Source organism: Triturus cristatus, chromosome 10, assembly GCF_964204655.1.
Source record: "Triturus cristatus chromosome 10, aTriCri1.1, whole genome shotgun sequence".
Lineage (NCBI taxonomy): Eukaryota > Metazoa > Chordata > Amphibia > Caudata > Salamandridae > Triturus > Triturus cristatus.
This window is the reverse complement of record NC_140593.1, coordinates 107,750,031-107,767,215: the sequence shown is the minus strand read 5'-3', so window position 1 is coordinate 107,767,215 and position 17,185 is coordinate 107,750,031. Positions and strand designations below refer to the sequence as shown.

Genomic DNA, 17,185 nt, shown 5'->3' with positions numbered 1-17,185 from the left:
GACTGTGCGAAGGTGTAAAGGCAGAGAGTTCCAGACTTTGGAGGCGTTATAAGAAAACAGCCGGCCGCCACTTCTGGACCTCTTGATCCTAGGGATCTCTGCTAGATACAGGTCGTCTGACCGGAGATTCCTATTTGCTTTATAAGGGCGTATCATGGTTGAGTTAATGAGCGGACCGATCCCCTGCATTGACTTATGTGCCAGACATAAGGCCTTGAATCTAATACATTCCTGCACTGGAAGCCAATTGAGGGAGCGAAGAGCAGGTTTTGCAGATTGTCTGTTGGCGGTTCCAGTCAGTAGTCTGGCGGCGCTGTTTTGAACCAACTGGAGTTTAGCGACTACTGATGTGGGGGCGCCCAAATACAGTACATTCCCATAGTCCAATCTAGAGAGTATGAGTGATTGGACCAGTACTTTTTTTGCCTGGAAGGGGAGGAGGGGCAGAACTTTACAGGCCATTCTAAGTAGGCCATAGCAGAGGGCTGCCGTCTTCCTGGCCTGCGTCCTAAAGCTCAGGTCCTGGTCCAACCATATACCCAGGCTCTTAATTTCCGACTTGGGACCGGGGCTGGACCCATGCTGGAAGGCCACATGGAACTAGACTTGAAACTAAGGGGGTTGCCCAGAATCATAATCTCGGTTTTACCACCGTTAGGCTTGAGCTGCGACGTGTCCATCCAGTTTGCAATGTCCTCTAGGCAGATATAGAGGGCATGAGTTTTTTGGTCTGCTTGGTTAACACAACCACCAGTTGTGTGTCATCGGCAGAGGTAATCATCCGGATTCCATAGGGGGCTACAATGGCTGCCAGAGACGCCATATAAACATTAAAAAGCGTAGGGCTAAGTGACGAGCCCTGCGGTACTCCACTTAGCAGGGAGAAGGGTTTAGATGCAATATTCTCCTCAAATACCTGAAAGGTTCTACCCTCCAGGAAAGAGGATAGCCATTGAAGCACCGTGCCATCTACTCCTATACTCCTCAGACGCCGGATCAGAGTCGTATGATTCACCGTGTCAAATGCTGCGCTCAGGTCTAGGAGTAGTATGTCTGCCGAACCTCCTGAGTCAAGAATTTTCCTGCTTTCCTCTACCACTGCCAGTAGTGCCGTTTCGGTCCTCTCGCGCGGTCGGAACCCTGTTTGAGAGGATTTGAGCAGGTTGTGGGTTTCAAGGAATCTGGAGAGGGTCTGATTAACGTTTTTCTCTGCTACCTTGCCTATTGCAGGCAAAAGGGATATGGGGCAGTAGTTGCCCAGATCTGCCGGGTCCAGATTGGGCTTCTAAAGTAGGGCTTTTACCGTAGCCCCTTTCCATTTAATGGGAACTATTCCAGTGGGCAGTGAGGCATTAATCAGATTTGTCATGTTGGGGGCTATAATTGAGGTGACCTGTTTCAAAATATTAAGTGGAGCCGGATCATTAGGAGAACCGCTCTTTACCGAGGACAACAGGGTGAGAAAGGTTTCCTGGGACAGAGGGGGAAAGACCTCAAGAATGTGTTCGGGGGGGCCAGTGTAGGACTCAGTCTGTATGTACGAGGACTTGCCATCATCATCCTTACATGGCAGGGATTACAGGATATGCTGAACCTTGGTGGTGAAATACTCGGCTAGTTTGTTGCACCGTTGACCAGAAGTGTCTGGAGCTATTCGTGGGATGGGGGCTTTTAGTAATTTTTTGATAATAGTAAAGGTTTCTTTGGGCGAGTTGGGTTTATAGGGGATAAGGGTGGGGAGTGTTTAAAAAATGTTGATTTTTAAATTTTGAAAAATGTAAATTTACAAATTTTAATTTAAAATGCTGTTTTAGTAGTGGAATATTGGGTTTATATGGGAGAAGGGTGACGAGTGTTAAAGAAAATTGGAAATTTAATTTGAAATAAATTAGAAATTTGAAATTTTAGTTTTAGGAGTGTGATGTTGTGTTTATAGAGGAGAGGTGTGGGGAGTATTGAATATAATTTTCAAAACATTTCCCAAAATTTAACAAATATTAAATTAAATTTATTAATTTATTTTTAAAAGTGGTATGTTGAGTTTATAGAGGATAAGGCTGGGTAGTGTTGTAGATTTTAAAAATATTTATAAAACCAATTATTCTTTTTTTTTTTTAATTGCTTATAATTTCATAATATTTTTTAATTTTTTTAAATTTAGAATGAAGATGTGTAATTGGATGTGATTTATATAATGTTATTGAAATAGTTATAAATGCCTTTTTTTGTGAAATTTTTAAAGAAAACGTAAATTATTGTTTTATTAGTGGATAATTTTTAAAATATTAACATCATAAAAGATAGTTTATTAATAAATATTCCATATTTCACTTATGTTAATTAACAATTACAAATGTTTTGTGAAATTTGTATTTTAATAATTACTATTTATGTAATTAATAATTTAATTTTATGGGAAAAATGTATTAAAAATTAATATTTACAATATATTTTTATAGAAATGTTAATAACGTATAAATAATACTAAATGAATACAATAATGATATGAATTATGTATAATGTAAATAAAATTACATCTTTTATGTTTGAAATATAGCCATTTTTAATATATTTTGTTATATTTAATGTTTTGTGCAATCACAAAATATCATTATATTTAATAAATATTGAGAGTTATTTAAATATCATACATATTTGTAAATGTTATTATTAAAGGTAATTAGTTTAATGTACAGTTCATTGACACATGCAATTTTAATTTCAGGGGGAATATTTAATTATATAAGTGTAGTATCCAGCACTATCCCTGACTTAATACTAAGTGGAGTGGGAATAGTAAATTATATATGTGTAGTGTCCAGCATCTTCCCTGACTTAATACTAACTGGAGTGGGAATAGTAAATTATATATGTGTAGTGTCCAGCACCTTCCCTGACTTAATACTAACTGGAGTGGTAATAGTAAATTAAATATGTATAGTGTCCAGCACCTTCCCTAACTTAATACAAACTGGAGTGGGAATAGTAAATTATATATGTGTAGTGTCCAGCACCTTCCCTGACTTAATAGTAACTGGAGTGGGAATAGTAAATGATGTATGTGTAGTGTCAGCACCTTCCCTGACTTAATACTAACTGGAGTGGGAATAGTAAATTAGATATGTGTAGTGTCCAGCACCTTTCCGACTTAATACTAACTGGAGTGGGAATAGTAAATTATGTATGTGTAGTGTCAGCACCTTCCCTGACTTAATACTAACTGGAGTGGGAATAGTAAATTATATATGTGTAGTGTCCAGCACCTCCCCTGACCTAATACCAACTGGTGTGGGAATAGTAAATTATATATGTGCAGTGTCCAGCACCATCCCTGACTTAATACTAATTGGAGAGGTAATAGTAAATTATATAGGTTTAGTGTACAGGACCTTCCATCATTTCTATCTAATTGTAGTGGGAATAGTAAATTATATGTGTGTAGTGTCCAGCACCTTCCCTGACTTAATACTACCTGGAGTGGGAATAGTAAATTATATATGTGTAGTGTCCAGCATCTTCCCTGATTTAACACTAACTGGAGTGGGAATAGTAAATTATATATGTGTAGTGTCCAGCACCTTCCCTGACTTAATACTAACTGGAGTGGGAACAGTAAATTATATATGTGTAGTGTCCAGCACCTTCCCTGACTTAATACCAACTGGAGTGGAAATAGTAAATGATATATGTGTAATGTCCAGCACCTTCCCTGACTATAGGCCCGATTCTGATGCGTGTTGGAAAGCTTCCCGACCGAATCGGTTTGAAAATGATTTCTGACCCACTCGGATCTGGAGAGTCCAACCGACCGAATACGATGCATCCGGATGCTTTCGGATACGATTTGGTTGGATTCCCATTGACTTCAATGGGAGCATATATTCCCAACCGTATCTTAATTGGGCCCTCGGTCGGGAAGACACGTTCCCGATCCGATTCGGAAGGAGCAAATGCCGTTAGGAGGTCTTCCTAACCACATCGTAATCGGGCCCTAGGTGGGAAAGCTTTCCTAACCGCATCAGAATCAGGCCCTTAATAGTAACTGTAGTGGGAATAGTAAATTATATATGTGTGGTGTCCAGCACCTTCCCTGACTTAGTACCAACTGGTTTGGGAATAGTAAATTATATCTGTGTAGTGTCCAGCACCTTCCCTAACTAAATACTAACTGTAGTGGGAATGGTAATTTATATGTGTGTAGTGTCCAGCACCTTCTCTCACTTAATACTAACTGGAGTGGGAAGAGTCAATTATATATGTGCAGTGTCCATCACCTTCTCTGACTTAATACTAACTGGAGTGGGAATAGTAAATTATATATGTGTGGTGTCTAGCACCTTCCCTGACTTAATACCAACTGGTGTGGGAATAGTAAATTATATATGTATAGTGTCCAGCACCTTCCCTGACTTGAAACTAACTAGAATGGGAATAGTAAATTATATATGTGTAGTGTCCAACAACTTCCCTGAGTTAAAACTAACAGCAGTGGGAATAGTAAATTATGTATGTGTAGTGTCCATCACCTTCTCTGACTTAATACTAACTGGAGTGGGAATAGTTAATTATATATGTGTGGTGTCTAGCACCTTCCCTGACTTAATACCAACTGGTGTGGGAATAGTAAATTATATATGTGTAGTGTCCAGCACCTTCCCTGACTTGAAACTAACTAGAGTGGGAATAGTAAATTATATATGTGTAGTGTCCAACACCTTCCCTGAGTTAAAACTAACAGGAGTGGGAATAGTAAATTATGTATGTGTAGTATCCAGCACCTTTCCTGACTTAATACTGAGGGGCCGATTCCGATCTCGTTGGGAAAGCCCTCCGTCCGAGTCGGATCCGGAGGGTTTTCCGACCGAGCCGTGCCCCTGGAATCCGACCGAGCGAGTATGATGCAGCCATATGCTGACGGACTCGGGTCGCTCGGACTCCCATTGAAGTCAATGGGAGCCGGTCATATGATACGTACACGGGCTGCCACTGACTGAATGGGTACGTTGCGAACAAGGGCCCCCCCTGTAGTGTATATGTGTTGGTGCCATCCGCACCATACATGCATGTGTAGGGGGGCCCCTTGGGTCCCCCCCTGTGATCGACTCGTAAGGCTATGGGTGAAGGGCGGTCTGGCGCAGACCCCCGAAGACCGCTTCCTGGAGCTTTTACATGTAGGAGGATCCGACTCGATCTGGCTGTCCGAATCGTGCATCGTACTGGCTTGGTCGTAAATCGCCTCCATTGCACGACACGGTTTGCTTACGGACGAGATGTACGGAGCGGTTCGGACCCGGAAACGTTTCGGTCGGCAAATTTCGCTTTGTTAGCATCGTACTTGCTCGCTCGTAAAGCTGTACGAGTCGGATGGAAAACACGTGTACGGCTCGTACTTTTTCCGGCCGGATCGCATTCGGAGCCCTTCCGAGCGAGATCGGAATCGGTCCCTAAGTGGAGTGGAAATAGTAAGTTATATATGTGTATAGTTTTGTGGACTTAAAATATTTATATAGTGTTTAGTGGGAATGTTTGTGAATTATAACATTTTAAAATGATAATTAAAACAGTTATAAAAATATGTTTAGTAAAGATATATTAATTAAAAAAAGTACATTGCAGTAAAACATATATTTTTTTTATACATAAAGGTGCCGATTCCGATCCGTTAAAAAGAATTACCGTACGCCTCGTATCCCTATTTTTTTACGTACGAATCGTACAAGTCCCGTACAAACGGCGAAGTACGATTCGTACGTGAAAAATACATACGAATCACTGGGGGGAAAAGTCTACGAGACGTTCCCGGACAGTTTTACGTACAAATCGTAAAACTGAAGTCCGAGCGCGCAAGTACGATCCGTACCGCCCGTCCGAAAACACAAGCACATGGAAAAGGCCCCGTACGGAGCGAACGCGTACCACTCGTATCCGGGTAAACTTGTGCCCGGGATACGAGTCATACAGACCCCCCCCTCCGCCCCCCATATGTCAGCACCGTACCCCCCCATGTCCGCACTCTACACCAGCCCCGTACGTGTATGCACCATACCCCACCACCGTACCCCAACCCCGTACATGTATGCACCGTACCCCACCACCGTACCCCAGCCCCTTACTTGCACGCACCGTACCCCACCACCGTACCCCAGCCCCTTACTTGTACGCACCGTACCCTACCATTGTACCACAGGCCCGGACTTGGATGCACCGTACCCCAGCGCCCTACACCAGCACCCTACCCCAGCCCCGTACCCCAACACCGTACCCCAGCACCGTACTTGTATGCACCGTACCCCACCACCGTACCCCAGGCCCGTACTTGGATGCACCGTACCCCAGCGCCGTACAACATGCCCCTACTTGGATGCACCGTACCCCAGCCCCGTACATGTACGCACCGTACCCCAGCCTCGTACTGGTACGCACCGTACCCCACCACTGTACCCCAGCCCCGTACTTGGACGCACCGTACCCCAGTGCCGTACCCCATGCCCCTACTTGGACGCACCGTATCCCAGCGCCGTACCCCAGGCCCAGACTTGGATGCACCGTACCCCAGCGCCCTATCCCAGCGCCCTACCCCATCCCCATACCCCAACACCGTACCCCAGCACCGTACTTGTATGCACCATACCCCACCACCGTACCCCAGGCCCGTACTTGGACGCACCATACCCCAGCGCTGTACAGCATGCCCCTACTTGGACGCACCGTACCCCAGCGCCGCACCCCAGTCCCGTACTTGGACGCACCATACCCCACCACCGTACCCCAGCATCGCGTATGTACGAACCGTACAACAACATTGCATATGTGAGCACTGTACAACAACATCGCGTATGTATGCACCTTACATACGCTAAAACTACTCGTACAGAACAAGGACAATGTAAAACAGCACAAGGAGGGTCAATTCGCCTCGCACAACACCACAAAACACGTCTACAGCACAAAAAACATCTAAAAGACTGACCTGGCACATCCAAACGGGCAAACAGAGGCCCAAACTCACAACCACCTCTCATAACACACCCACCAAAAGTTCAAACCCAGCCACACCCACAAATGGATCAATAAAAAGGGCCCACATTCACAAACCATGAGCCTTTGCAACAGACCCACTGCTGACAGACACCACACACAAACAACTGCACCCATACACCTTAACTTACACACCTTCACACAACCTCCTTCACACATACCCCCTCTACACATTCACACACACACCTACACATTCACACACCCACAACCATCCACACCCACACCCCACACCATGCCCACAGACAAGAATCCAAAGTTCACAAGGGAGGAGCTGGACATCCTTGTCAACGAAGTCATCAGAGTCGAGCCACAGCTCTTTGGAACATTGGTCAGACAGACCAGCATAGCCGAAAAATCACGCATGTGGCAGAGGATCGGCGATCGGGTGAATGCTGTTGCGCCCATCAGAAGGACCATGAATGAATGCCAAGCCAGGTGGTATGATCTGCGGAGGGCAGTCAAGCGCAAAATGAACGAGGACTACACCCAGAGTAACATCACTGGAGGTGGGCTGCCCCGCAGACCAGTACATTACCATCCCTGGGAGGAGAAGGTGATGGCCCTGCTTCCGCCGGTGGGAGTACACGGAGTCGAAGGAGTTGCCGAGCCTGGTGAGTACACAAACAACTTACGTAACATGGGGGTAAAGGCATCCACACCCCAACTACAACAAATGCACTCACCTACCCCCAAGCCCTCACCGGACACAACCACACTCAAAAACAATGCTCAGGCCACTACCATGTGTATGCCCCATTCACAAAGCAAGGCCATGCCATGTCCCAGCCTACACAAACCACAAACCCAAGACTGGATGTCCGGGAGGGTGGGGATCACTAAACACATTGTACAACTCAGAAACAGACACCATTGCCCTCAGCCCATATGGCCCAGGTACATACCCATGCACCATGCGCAATGCACAGGGACTGGCAAAGTACTGACAAGGTAGCTGACACTTGGCCCTGCTGTAGGCAGCACAAGGCCCTCCTGTGACAACTGCAAACTCTAACACAAACACAACAAGCTCAGATATCTAGGACAGGAACTCACACTCACTGACATGGCAGCATGCTCCATGGGGGGACAGATACATCACCTGGGAGACCCACTGCCAAATCACACTACACCCACCAGCAGGCACCGTCGATCAATCAACAATCGATCAGGGTACTTGTAAGGCGCGCTACTTACCTGTGAGGGTCTCAAGGCGCTGAGGGGGGGGGGGGGGGTTCCACTACTGCTCGAAGAGCCAGGTCTTGAGGAGTCTTCTGAAGGCAAGTAGGTCTTGGGTCAGTCGTAGGTGGGTTGGGAGGGTGTTCCAGGTCTTGGCGGCGAGGTAGGAGAAGGATCTCCCGCAGGTGGTCGTACGTTGGATGCGGGGGATAGCTGCGAGGGCGAGGCTGCCGGAGCGGAGCTGGCTGGTGGGGGTGTAGAAGCTGAATCTGATGTTCAGGTAGGCTTGTCCAGTGTTGTGGAGTGCCTTGTGTGCGTGGGTGTGTAGCTTAAAGGTGATCCTCTTGTCGATGTGGAGCCAGTGCAGGTCACTCAGGAGGGGGGTGATGTGGCTGTGGCGGGGGGCATTGACGATCAGTCGTGCGGAGTTGTTTCGGAAGCGTTGTAGCCGCCGTTGGTGTTTGGATGGGAGTCCTGCGTAGAGTGCATTGCCGTAGTCCAGTCAGCTGCTGACGAGGGCCTGTGTCACTGTTCTACTTGTTTTGGTCGGGATCCACCAGTCGATCCGGCGGAGCGTGCGTAGGGTGTCGTAGCAGGAGGAGGAGACGACGTTGACCTGCTTGGACATGGAGAGGGAGGATGCGAGGATCAATCCTAGGTTGCGTGCGTGGTGGGTGGGTGTTGGTGCTGTCCCCAGAGCGATCGGCCACAAGGAGTCGTTCCAGGCTGAGGGTGTGGGTCCCAGGATGAGGACCTCCGTCTTGTCCGAGTTTTGTTTCAGATGGCCGTTCTGCATCCAGTCGGCGATGGCCCTCAGCCCTTGTGGATGTTTGTTTTGGCGGTGTGAGGGTTCTTGGTGAGGGAGAGGATGAGCTTGGTGTCGTCGGCGTAGGAGATGTTTTTGAGGTTGTGGTGGCGGGCCACTTGTGTGAGGGGGGCCATGTGGATGTTGAACAGCGTCGGGCTGAGGGATGATCACTCACCCCTTACACAAGCACACACCCCCGGGGCAGCCAATGGAGTTACCCACTCTCACAATGGACATGTGACACAACAAGATCAAGCCACAGCCAAAGAAGCATCCAAGCCCAAATTCGACATGTCAAACACCCTGGAGAACATTTCAATCAGTCCCCTGCAACATACCCATCCACAAGTGAACATTGATGTGAATGCTAGGCACATACAACTACCTGAAGGAACTGTGGCAAATAGAATATGTATGAAACATGGATGTCGCATTAAACAGCATTAACATTGTCTCTCTCTCACACACAGGGCAACGTCATGGATCTCCCCCCAACAATGGGGGGGAAGTACCACAGTCCCAGGCTCGGGAGGAACCTGATCCCACCGGCAGCGACACCTCACAACACTCCGCGGATGACCCCAACCCACCTGGCCCCTCTGGTGTACAAGCCCCTGCAGCACCTGCTTCAGGTACATCTGTGCCAACCACCACCCCCATTCCTGCCACATCCCAGGAGACACACAGTAGCCCTTCCCACACTGAACAACTGAGCCAGTCTGACCTGGAGGGACAAGGTTCGCCGAGCACCCAGGAGGAGGCAGCCAACACCGACACTGCCATCCCTCAGGGGTCCCGTAGACCCGATGTGCCCACAGCGGCAGGCCAGGCTCGTGTGGGCGGGGGTGGTGGGAGTGGAGGCAGGGGGAGGCGAGAACCTGACCAGAAAGCTGAAGGGACCGGTATGTCACATGTACGCAACATCACGGAGGCATACCGGCGTGACACCAGGGCCATCAGTCAGGTAGTGGCGACCCTCACAGACATTGTAAATTGATACTTGTATAGCGCACTACTCACCCACAAGGGTCTCAAGGCGCTTGTACGAATACCGCTGTGGAACCCATCCTGGCTTTCCCTGTGAGGCGTCCACTCCTGGGCACCCCCAAGGTGGAGGCCAGGCATCCTTAGCGTTGTGGGGGCCGTTGTGGAGATTAAGCAAGCTATTGCCCAGAGTTGCAGAGTGGGACTCCATGATTGGAATGGCACCGAGGCGAGAATTATCAGGTCCGTGGAATTTTTGAGCCCAAGACCCGCCGAGGCAGGGAATTGAACCCTGGTCCCGGGCTAGACCTCTGCATCAGGGTCTGCCGCTCTAATCATTGAGCCACACTTCTCCACATTAAGAATCCGCAGGCCGAGCAACAAGCCAGTCAACAACAACACCAAGGACGGATGAAGGCAAGACTGGCTGAGCTCCTGGCGGTACAAAGGGACATAAGCCATTCACTCCGTCGGATCGCCGACAACATGGGCAACCCTCCCTGTGACACCAGGCGCAGACCAGCACCAGCCACAGGGAGGGAGGAGGAGGAGGAGGAGGATTTGTCCGACGGAGCGTCCCAAACATCGTCAAGGCCTGCATCTGAGGGTCCCCGTAGGAAGGTGGGTCGTCCACGGAAAAGACCGTGAGAGGCAGCGGACCATCCACATCTCCCAGGTCATCAGCAGCACATCATTCACTGACATTCTCTGCCACATGGACTTGCTGGTCACAGTCTGACCAATGATGACAAACACTGTGGTCTGGACTCTGATGACTTTAAATGCCAAGGATCCCATCTCCCCTTGTGAACTTGGGATTCTATGCACCCGGTAGAGCATCTTATTTTTTCTACCAAAACACGCACCCCACCGAGAATAAAACTATTTTTTTGTCATGAGATGTTGCAGTCATTTTGCATTAGTCCACAACATACGTGTGGATAAATGTCAAACTATGCCTGAGTGTTGAACTAACTCCATCCATCCATACCCTGGGATCTGAGTCCAGTACAGGACACACATGGCTCACAATGTATCGTCCGATACTACCTGGGAGCCCAATACTCACCCGTGATGGCCTCAAGCTGCTGAGGGGGGGGCTTGAAATACTGTGCGGACACACCAATCAGGAAGAGGATGATGAAGGCCTAGAGGTCATGGCTCATGTGGAGGTTCCCGGGGAGGGAGTCCCAGGTATGTTTGTCCATGCGTGAGAACCATCTCTTCATGCTGGAGTGTTGTGGATGTGAAGAATGGTGGCCAGGCCAGGTTTGGGTGCATAGAGTTGGGCCAACGGGGTCTTGGATGACAGACGTACAAGGTTGATTTTGGGGTCTGGGGTTGTTGACTGCCTCCTGAGTGTGTGTGAGGAGTGTGAAGGTCATCCTGCAGCACACAGTGATCCCTTGCAGCTATCTCAGGTGGACGGTGATGTTGATGGGGTGCGGGATGTTGAAGCTGAGTTGTGCAGATGCACCCTGGATGTGGACAAGTTCCCTGTGAGTTTGGATGTACTTGCTCCGTAGAGGGCGGGGCAGTAGTTGACACGGCTGGTGTCGTGGACCTGGGGGATGGTCTGTCTTTCCTTAGAGTGGATCTATCTGAGGATCATGTGCATCATGCAGAGGGTGTTGCAGCATGAGGTACAGATGCTGGTGATTTGCATGGCAAATGTGAGTGACAAATCCATGATGCACACCATCTTGTGTGCGTGGCCACTGGGTGCTTGTGTAGGGCCCCTGCGGGTGGGACACAAGGAGTTGAGCCAGCTGTAAGGGGACAATCCTCAGATGCTTACCTCAGTCCTGTACAAGTCCAGCCTCAGGTGGCTGATGTTCAGCCATTCATCCACGGACCTCATGCCTTCTTGAATGTTGGAACTGGCAATGGCTGTGTCTTTGGTGAGGGTGAGGAGCACCTGGGTGTCAATGGCATACGACATGATGATGAAGTTGTGTGCGCATGTGATGGTGGGGAGGGGGGTCCTGGACACATTGAAGATTGACACGCTGAGAGATGATCCCTGGGCCATGTGCCAGATGACGCCACTATACCACATGCTGAAGGCTTGAGTCCCACTCCCATGGCCTTGCTGGTGGACGGAGCCGGTGTGGAGCAGGAGGGACATGATCTGGTTGGTGTGACAGGGCCTGGAAGGTGGGGCAGCGCTGTGTAGGCAGTTGGAGTTGCACACTCAGCATGCAAAGGTGTCTTGTGTGCGCTTAGGGTATGCCTGAGAGCAGGCGGTTGAGTTTCGGATAGACATTGCTTGGAGGGTGGCTACAACATCAGACTGTAGTGTGATGTGGGTCATGCAAGGACATGAGGGTCGTGCAATGTGCACATTGCATGTGCTGACGGTCCTGCCTTTGGCACCGCGTGGACCCAACAGTGGCACAGACAAGATGATGACAGCCAAATGAATGGGCGGAGGGAGGCAGGGAGGAGCATCTTTGAGGTGTGTGTGTTGCCGAATCCCGCCACTTTGTGGGCCCCTGCTGCAGGGGCCGCAGCAGCAGGTCCTGGAAACTATGCCAAAAGTAGCACACAAAGACAAGGATGTCAGAAAGGACAACTGCAACAGGCGTATGTAAAGGAAGGAGTGTCCGGTTACCCATGGCACACCCAGAGAAAATGGATGCACAATCACCAAAGATGACTGACACAGGATCAGGAAACAGAAGGCAGAGCCGCGCACAGGAGACACACCCTCAGCAGGCGTTGACAGCCCGTCGTGGGGACCAACATGCCCAAATACATACACAACCATGGACTTCATGCACAATCGAGATTCTAACCCATGAAGAACTGCATGCATGTAGCCAAACTACACATAGACTCATATGCACAATCTTTGAAAACTATGCCAGAGATGACGCATGCAAAGTGGCAAGAGACCTGCATTGACAAAGATGAGGCACCTTGGAGGGTGAGGAACCCCTTTATTACTCAGGCTCACACTAAGGGAAATGCATCAATATGAACTGACACACAGGTCATTTGGCTGAACATGTGGGACCTACACTGGACACCCCCTTCACAACACAGATGTAGTAAATCCAAATGGCCTGGCACACAAGTTAAGGGGATGAGCCAACCACCCCCTTCTGCAGACGGAGAGGCTGCAATTCCCCATTGAGCCTGTTATGGGGATGTCCCGCACCATGTCCACCCGTAGCATCCCGTATGTTTCTGAGGGAAGTTATACACAAATTGATGCCTTCATCAGAATCCACAAACCATTAGAGATGACTGTTACGAAGTTTGACTATCAATTCATGGGAGTCATGCTACATGTCATGTGCCCCATGGTGAATTGACATGTATGCATGGTAACCCAAAATGCACAGGAGCAGTCCCCACACATTCCAAACACGTAACAACCCCAAAATGCCTTGCTGCAATCCTCACTCAAAATGACTTTTCGCCATGTCCGTGCATGGAACGCTGATTCAGCACACGTTGCAATACTAATGAGGAATAGCAGGAGGCCAACGATGACACGACCAGACAACATGCGCAAGAACCTGTGGATGACAGACACACAAGAAGTCAGCTAAAAGATTGTTATCCGGATACATGGACATTTACTCTAAAGGAATAATGTTGTCACCATTTGATTAGAATAATTAGGGTCACAGCTAAAATGAGTGGAATGACATCATCACTCGAGTGACACATCAGAACACACAACTAAGTCACTTAGCATACAGTCAGCTGGACACACACATTGCAACACATGCCACACAAGGCTCCAAGCGTGCACACTCAGACCCAGTGACTCACCATTATGAGAAGAAGTTGCGTATGAGCTGACTCCGGATATCCTCCTCCTCCTCCTCACTTGCCTCGTGACCAAGCCCTTCACCCTCCACGGGTGGATGTTCCTTCTCATGCTGCTCCAGGATGAGTGGCACTGCCTTCTCCACTGCCATGTTGTGCAGCATGCAGCACACAAGGAAGATTTTGCAGACCTTTGCCGGTGCATATGGGAGGGACCCGCCTGTCTTGTGAACGCACCGGAATCGGCTCTTCAGGAGGCCAAACGTCCTCTCAATCACTCGCCTGGTCTGCCCGTGTGCATTGTTGTACCGGTGATCTGCAGCTGATCTTGGGTTGCGGAGAGGCGTCATCAGCCAAGCCATGTTGGGATAGCCAGAGTCCCCTACATGGAAACATCATGTAAAAAAGTGGGTCAGGAGATGCCGTAAGATACAAAGATGCCGCAAAACACAGGACAGAGTATACCCACCAACAAGACATGCTCGTTCATTGTGCAGCCGCAGCATCATTTGTGGCACCCTGCTACGCCTCATGATGTAGGCATCGTGTGCTGACCCTGGAAAACGTGTACAGACATGGGAAATCAGCATGTTAGCAAGACACACCACAAGGGCATTTATAGAGTGGTAATGTTTACGGTTGCGATAGGCTTGCTCCTGTGCCTGTGGTGGTACCAAAGCCACATGTGTCCCATCAATGGACCCAATGACATGGGGCATCCCTCCCAGGACATAGAAATCACCCTTGACATCTGTCAACTCCTCAGGAGTTGGAAATTTGATGAATTCATCAAGGTGCTCCAACATGGCTGCCCCAAAACATCACGCAGGACACGGCTGAACATTGTCTGTGACATCCCACCAACATCAGCTATCGTCAATTGAAACGTACCTGTGGCAAAAAAATGTAGGGCTGCCATCACCTTCATCTTGGGGGTCAGCACAGTAGGATACCTGTGTCGCGGTTGGAGGTGTGGTGCCAGCCTGTTTGTCAGGTCCTCAATCAACCGTTGGGTGAATCTGTAACGGCGTATGCAGTCACGTTCCCTCATGGCACCCAAGTCTGGCATTGGTCTGGGGACAGGCGGTGCCCTGCAGAAAATTGGAATGAATAACGAAGAGTGAGAACATAACAACATCAATGTCAATGAACTGAGCCCATGCTCAACTGCTAATACACATCTTCTAAATACAGAGTCTGGTCTGTGCAATACATCCAGGACACGTATGCCAGCCAGGTGATACTCCTACGAAAAGCCAGCTACACCCGTTGATTGTCAAGTCTACATGACATGCCCTGAAACGAGCTGTGGGCCAGTGTCAGTGAACAGCCAGAGACATCACAAGAGTGACATACATCCACATATCAGCATTTGAAGGATGTCATCTCATACAGACAGCTGACGGCAAGCTAGACGCACAGATCACATGGAATGTCAAATGTACAGATCACACACATTGCGATGAAGGGGTACACGTGAAAACAGAAAACACAGACATTGAGACGACACAGATATGTCCTCATGTCAAAATATCAAGTTTGATGCATACAGACACACGTTACAGACACATGTGGCATGGTGTGCGTAGATGTGTGCCATGCCCATCTACACACAGACACATGTTGGATGCAGCAACAGCAGATGCAGTTGACGGAACACCAACAGCAAGCTAATGGGAACATATGACACACACATGACATAGTCACATAGGCACGCTGGTCGTTAAATGTCAGTTGTTAGTGTCCCTGTCCCTGGCATCAGGGGACAGTTGCGGCTGGTGGTGACTGTTCCATACCAGTGATGCTGTGCTTGACACATTTGTACTACATGCACACATGTGCAAAGTGTTAAGGGGAAGTGTGCCACATAGTGCCCCATCACACATTACATGTGTACACAGGTCATCACACATCAATTGTGCAAATACATGAGGAGACATGTGCAATATCACTGCTTGACACACCTAGGCCCTGCACATGTAGGACAGAAATGACAATGACTTCATGTACATCCTTGTGCGAGTCTGAGACCTCCATTCCTTTCGTGCGCGCATCCTATCAACAGTGTAAGCGTGTGAAGTGCACCGTACACACGCTCTGAGGGCGTGTGTACGGTCCGTATCACTAGAGTTGTGTGGCCATAGGAGCACGCGTGGTACGGACCGTACAAGTACGGTCCGTATCACTATAGTAGTGGTGCCGTAGGAGCACGCGTGGTATGGACTCTACACACGTACGTGTACTACCAGTGCCTACACGTACATGTACTACCAGTGCGTACACGTACGTGTAGGCACTGGTAGTACACGTACGTGTAGGCACTGATAGTACACGTACCCGTACGTGTACTACCAGTGTGGACACGTATGTGTAGGCACTGGTAGTACACGTATGGGTACGTGTCCTACCAGTGCGTACATGTACGGGTAGGCACTGGTGGTACACGTACGTGTAGGCGCTGGTAGTACACGTACGTGTAGGCACTGGTAGTACACGTACCTGTACTACCAGTGCCTACACGTACGTATACGCACTGGTAGTACACGTACGTGTAGGCACTGGTAGTAAACGTACGGGTACATGTACTACCAGTGCGTACACGTACGTGTCAAAGGCACTGTGCAACTGGTGCCATAGGGGTACGTGTGAAACACACCGTACCTGTGTGTGGATTTGAAAATTACATAGGGGACACATAAGGGACAAGTATTAGGCACTATATGCATGCTGGTTGTCATGGATACAGAGTTTTCAGTTCAAATTTTTCCATCAGGTGGCCTGGAAAAGTCAGTTGGCCACAAAATACACGTCCGTATCACTATAGTAGTGGTGCCGTAGGAGCACGTGTGGTACGGACCCTACACACGCACGTGTACTTCCAGTGCCTACATGTACGTGTACTACCAGTGCGTACACGTACGTGTAGGCACTGGTAGTACACGTACGGGTACGTGTCCTACCAGTGCGTACACGTACGGGTAGGCACTGGTGGTACACGTACATGTAGGCGCTGGTAGTACACGTACTTGTAGGCACTGGTAGTACACGTACCCGTACGTGTACTACCAGTGCCTACACGTACGTGTAGGCACTGGTAGTACACGTACCTGTACGTGTACTACCAGTGCCTACACGTACGTGTACGCACTGGTAGTACACATAGCTGTAGGCACTGGTAGTACAGGTACGGGTACGTGTGCTACCAGTGCATACACGTACGTGTCAAAGGCACTGTGCAACTGGTGCCATAGGGGTACGTGTGAAACGCACCGTACCTGTGTGTGGATTTGAAAATTACATAGGGGACACATAAGGGACAAGTATTAGGCACTATATGCATGCTGGTTGTCATGGATACAGAGGGCCCGATTCACAGAACTAACTTAAGACAAAATC

The 17,185-nt window shown here is 48.9% G+C and overlaps 1 protein-coding gene across 1 annotated transcript in view; it reads right to left on the bottom strand.

Moving 5' to 3' along the window:
• The window catches only part of ZCWPW2 (zinc finger CW-type and PWWP domain containing 2), a 1,218,481-nt gene that overhangs the window by 207,497 nt on the left and 993,799 nt on the right, over positions 1 to 17,185 (bottom strand). Inside the window, exon 8 of the mRNA XM_085629962.1 lies at positions 11,571 to 11,591. Coding sequence (XP_085486088.1) covers positions 11,571 to 11,591 — 21 coding nt within the window. The remainder of the gene's footprint in view (positions 1 to 11,570; positions 11,592 to 17,185) is intronic.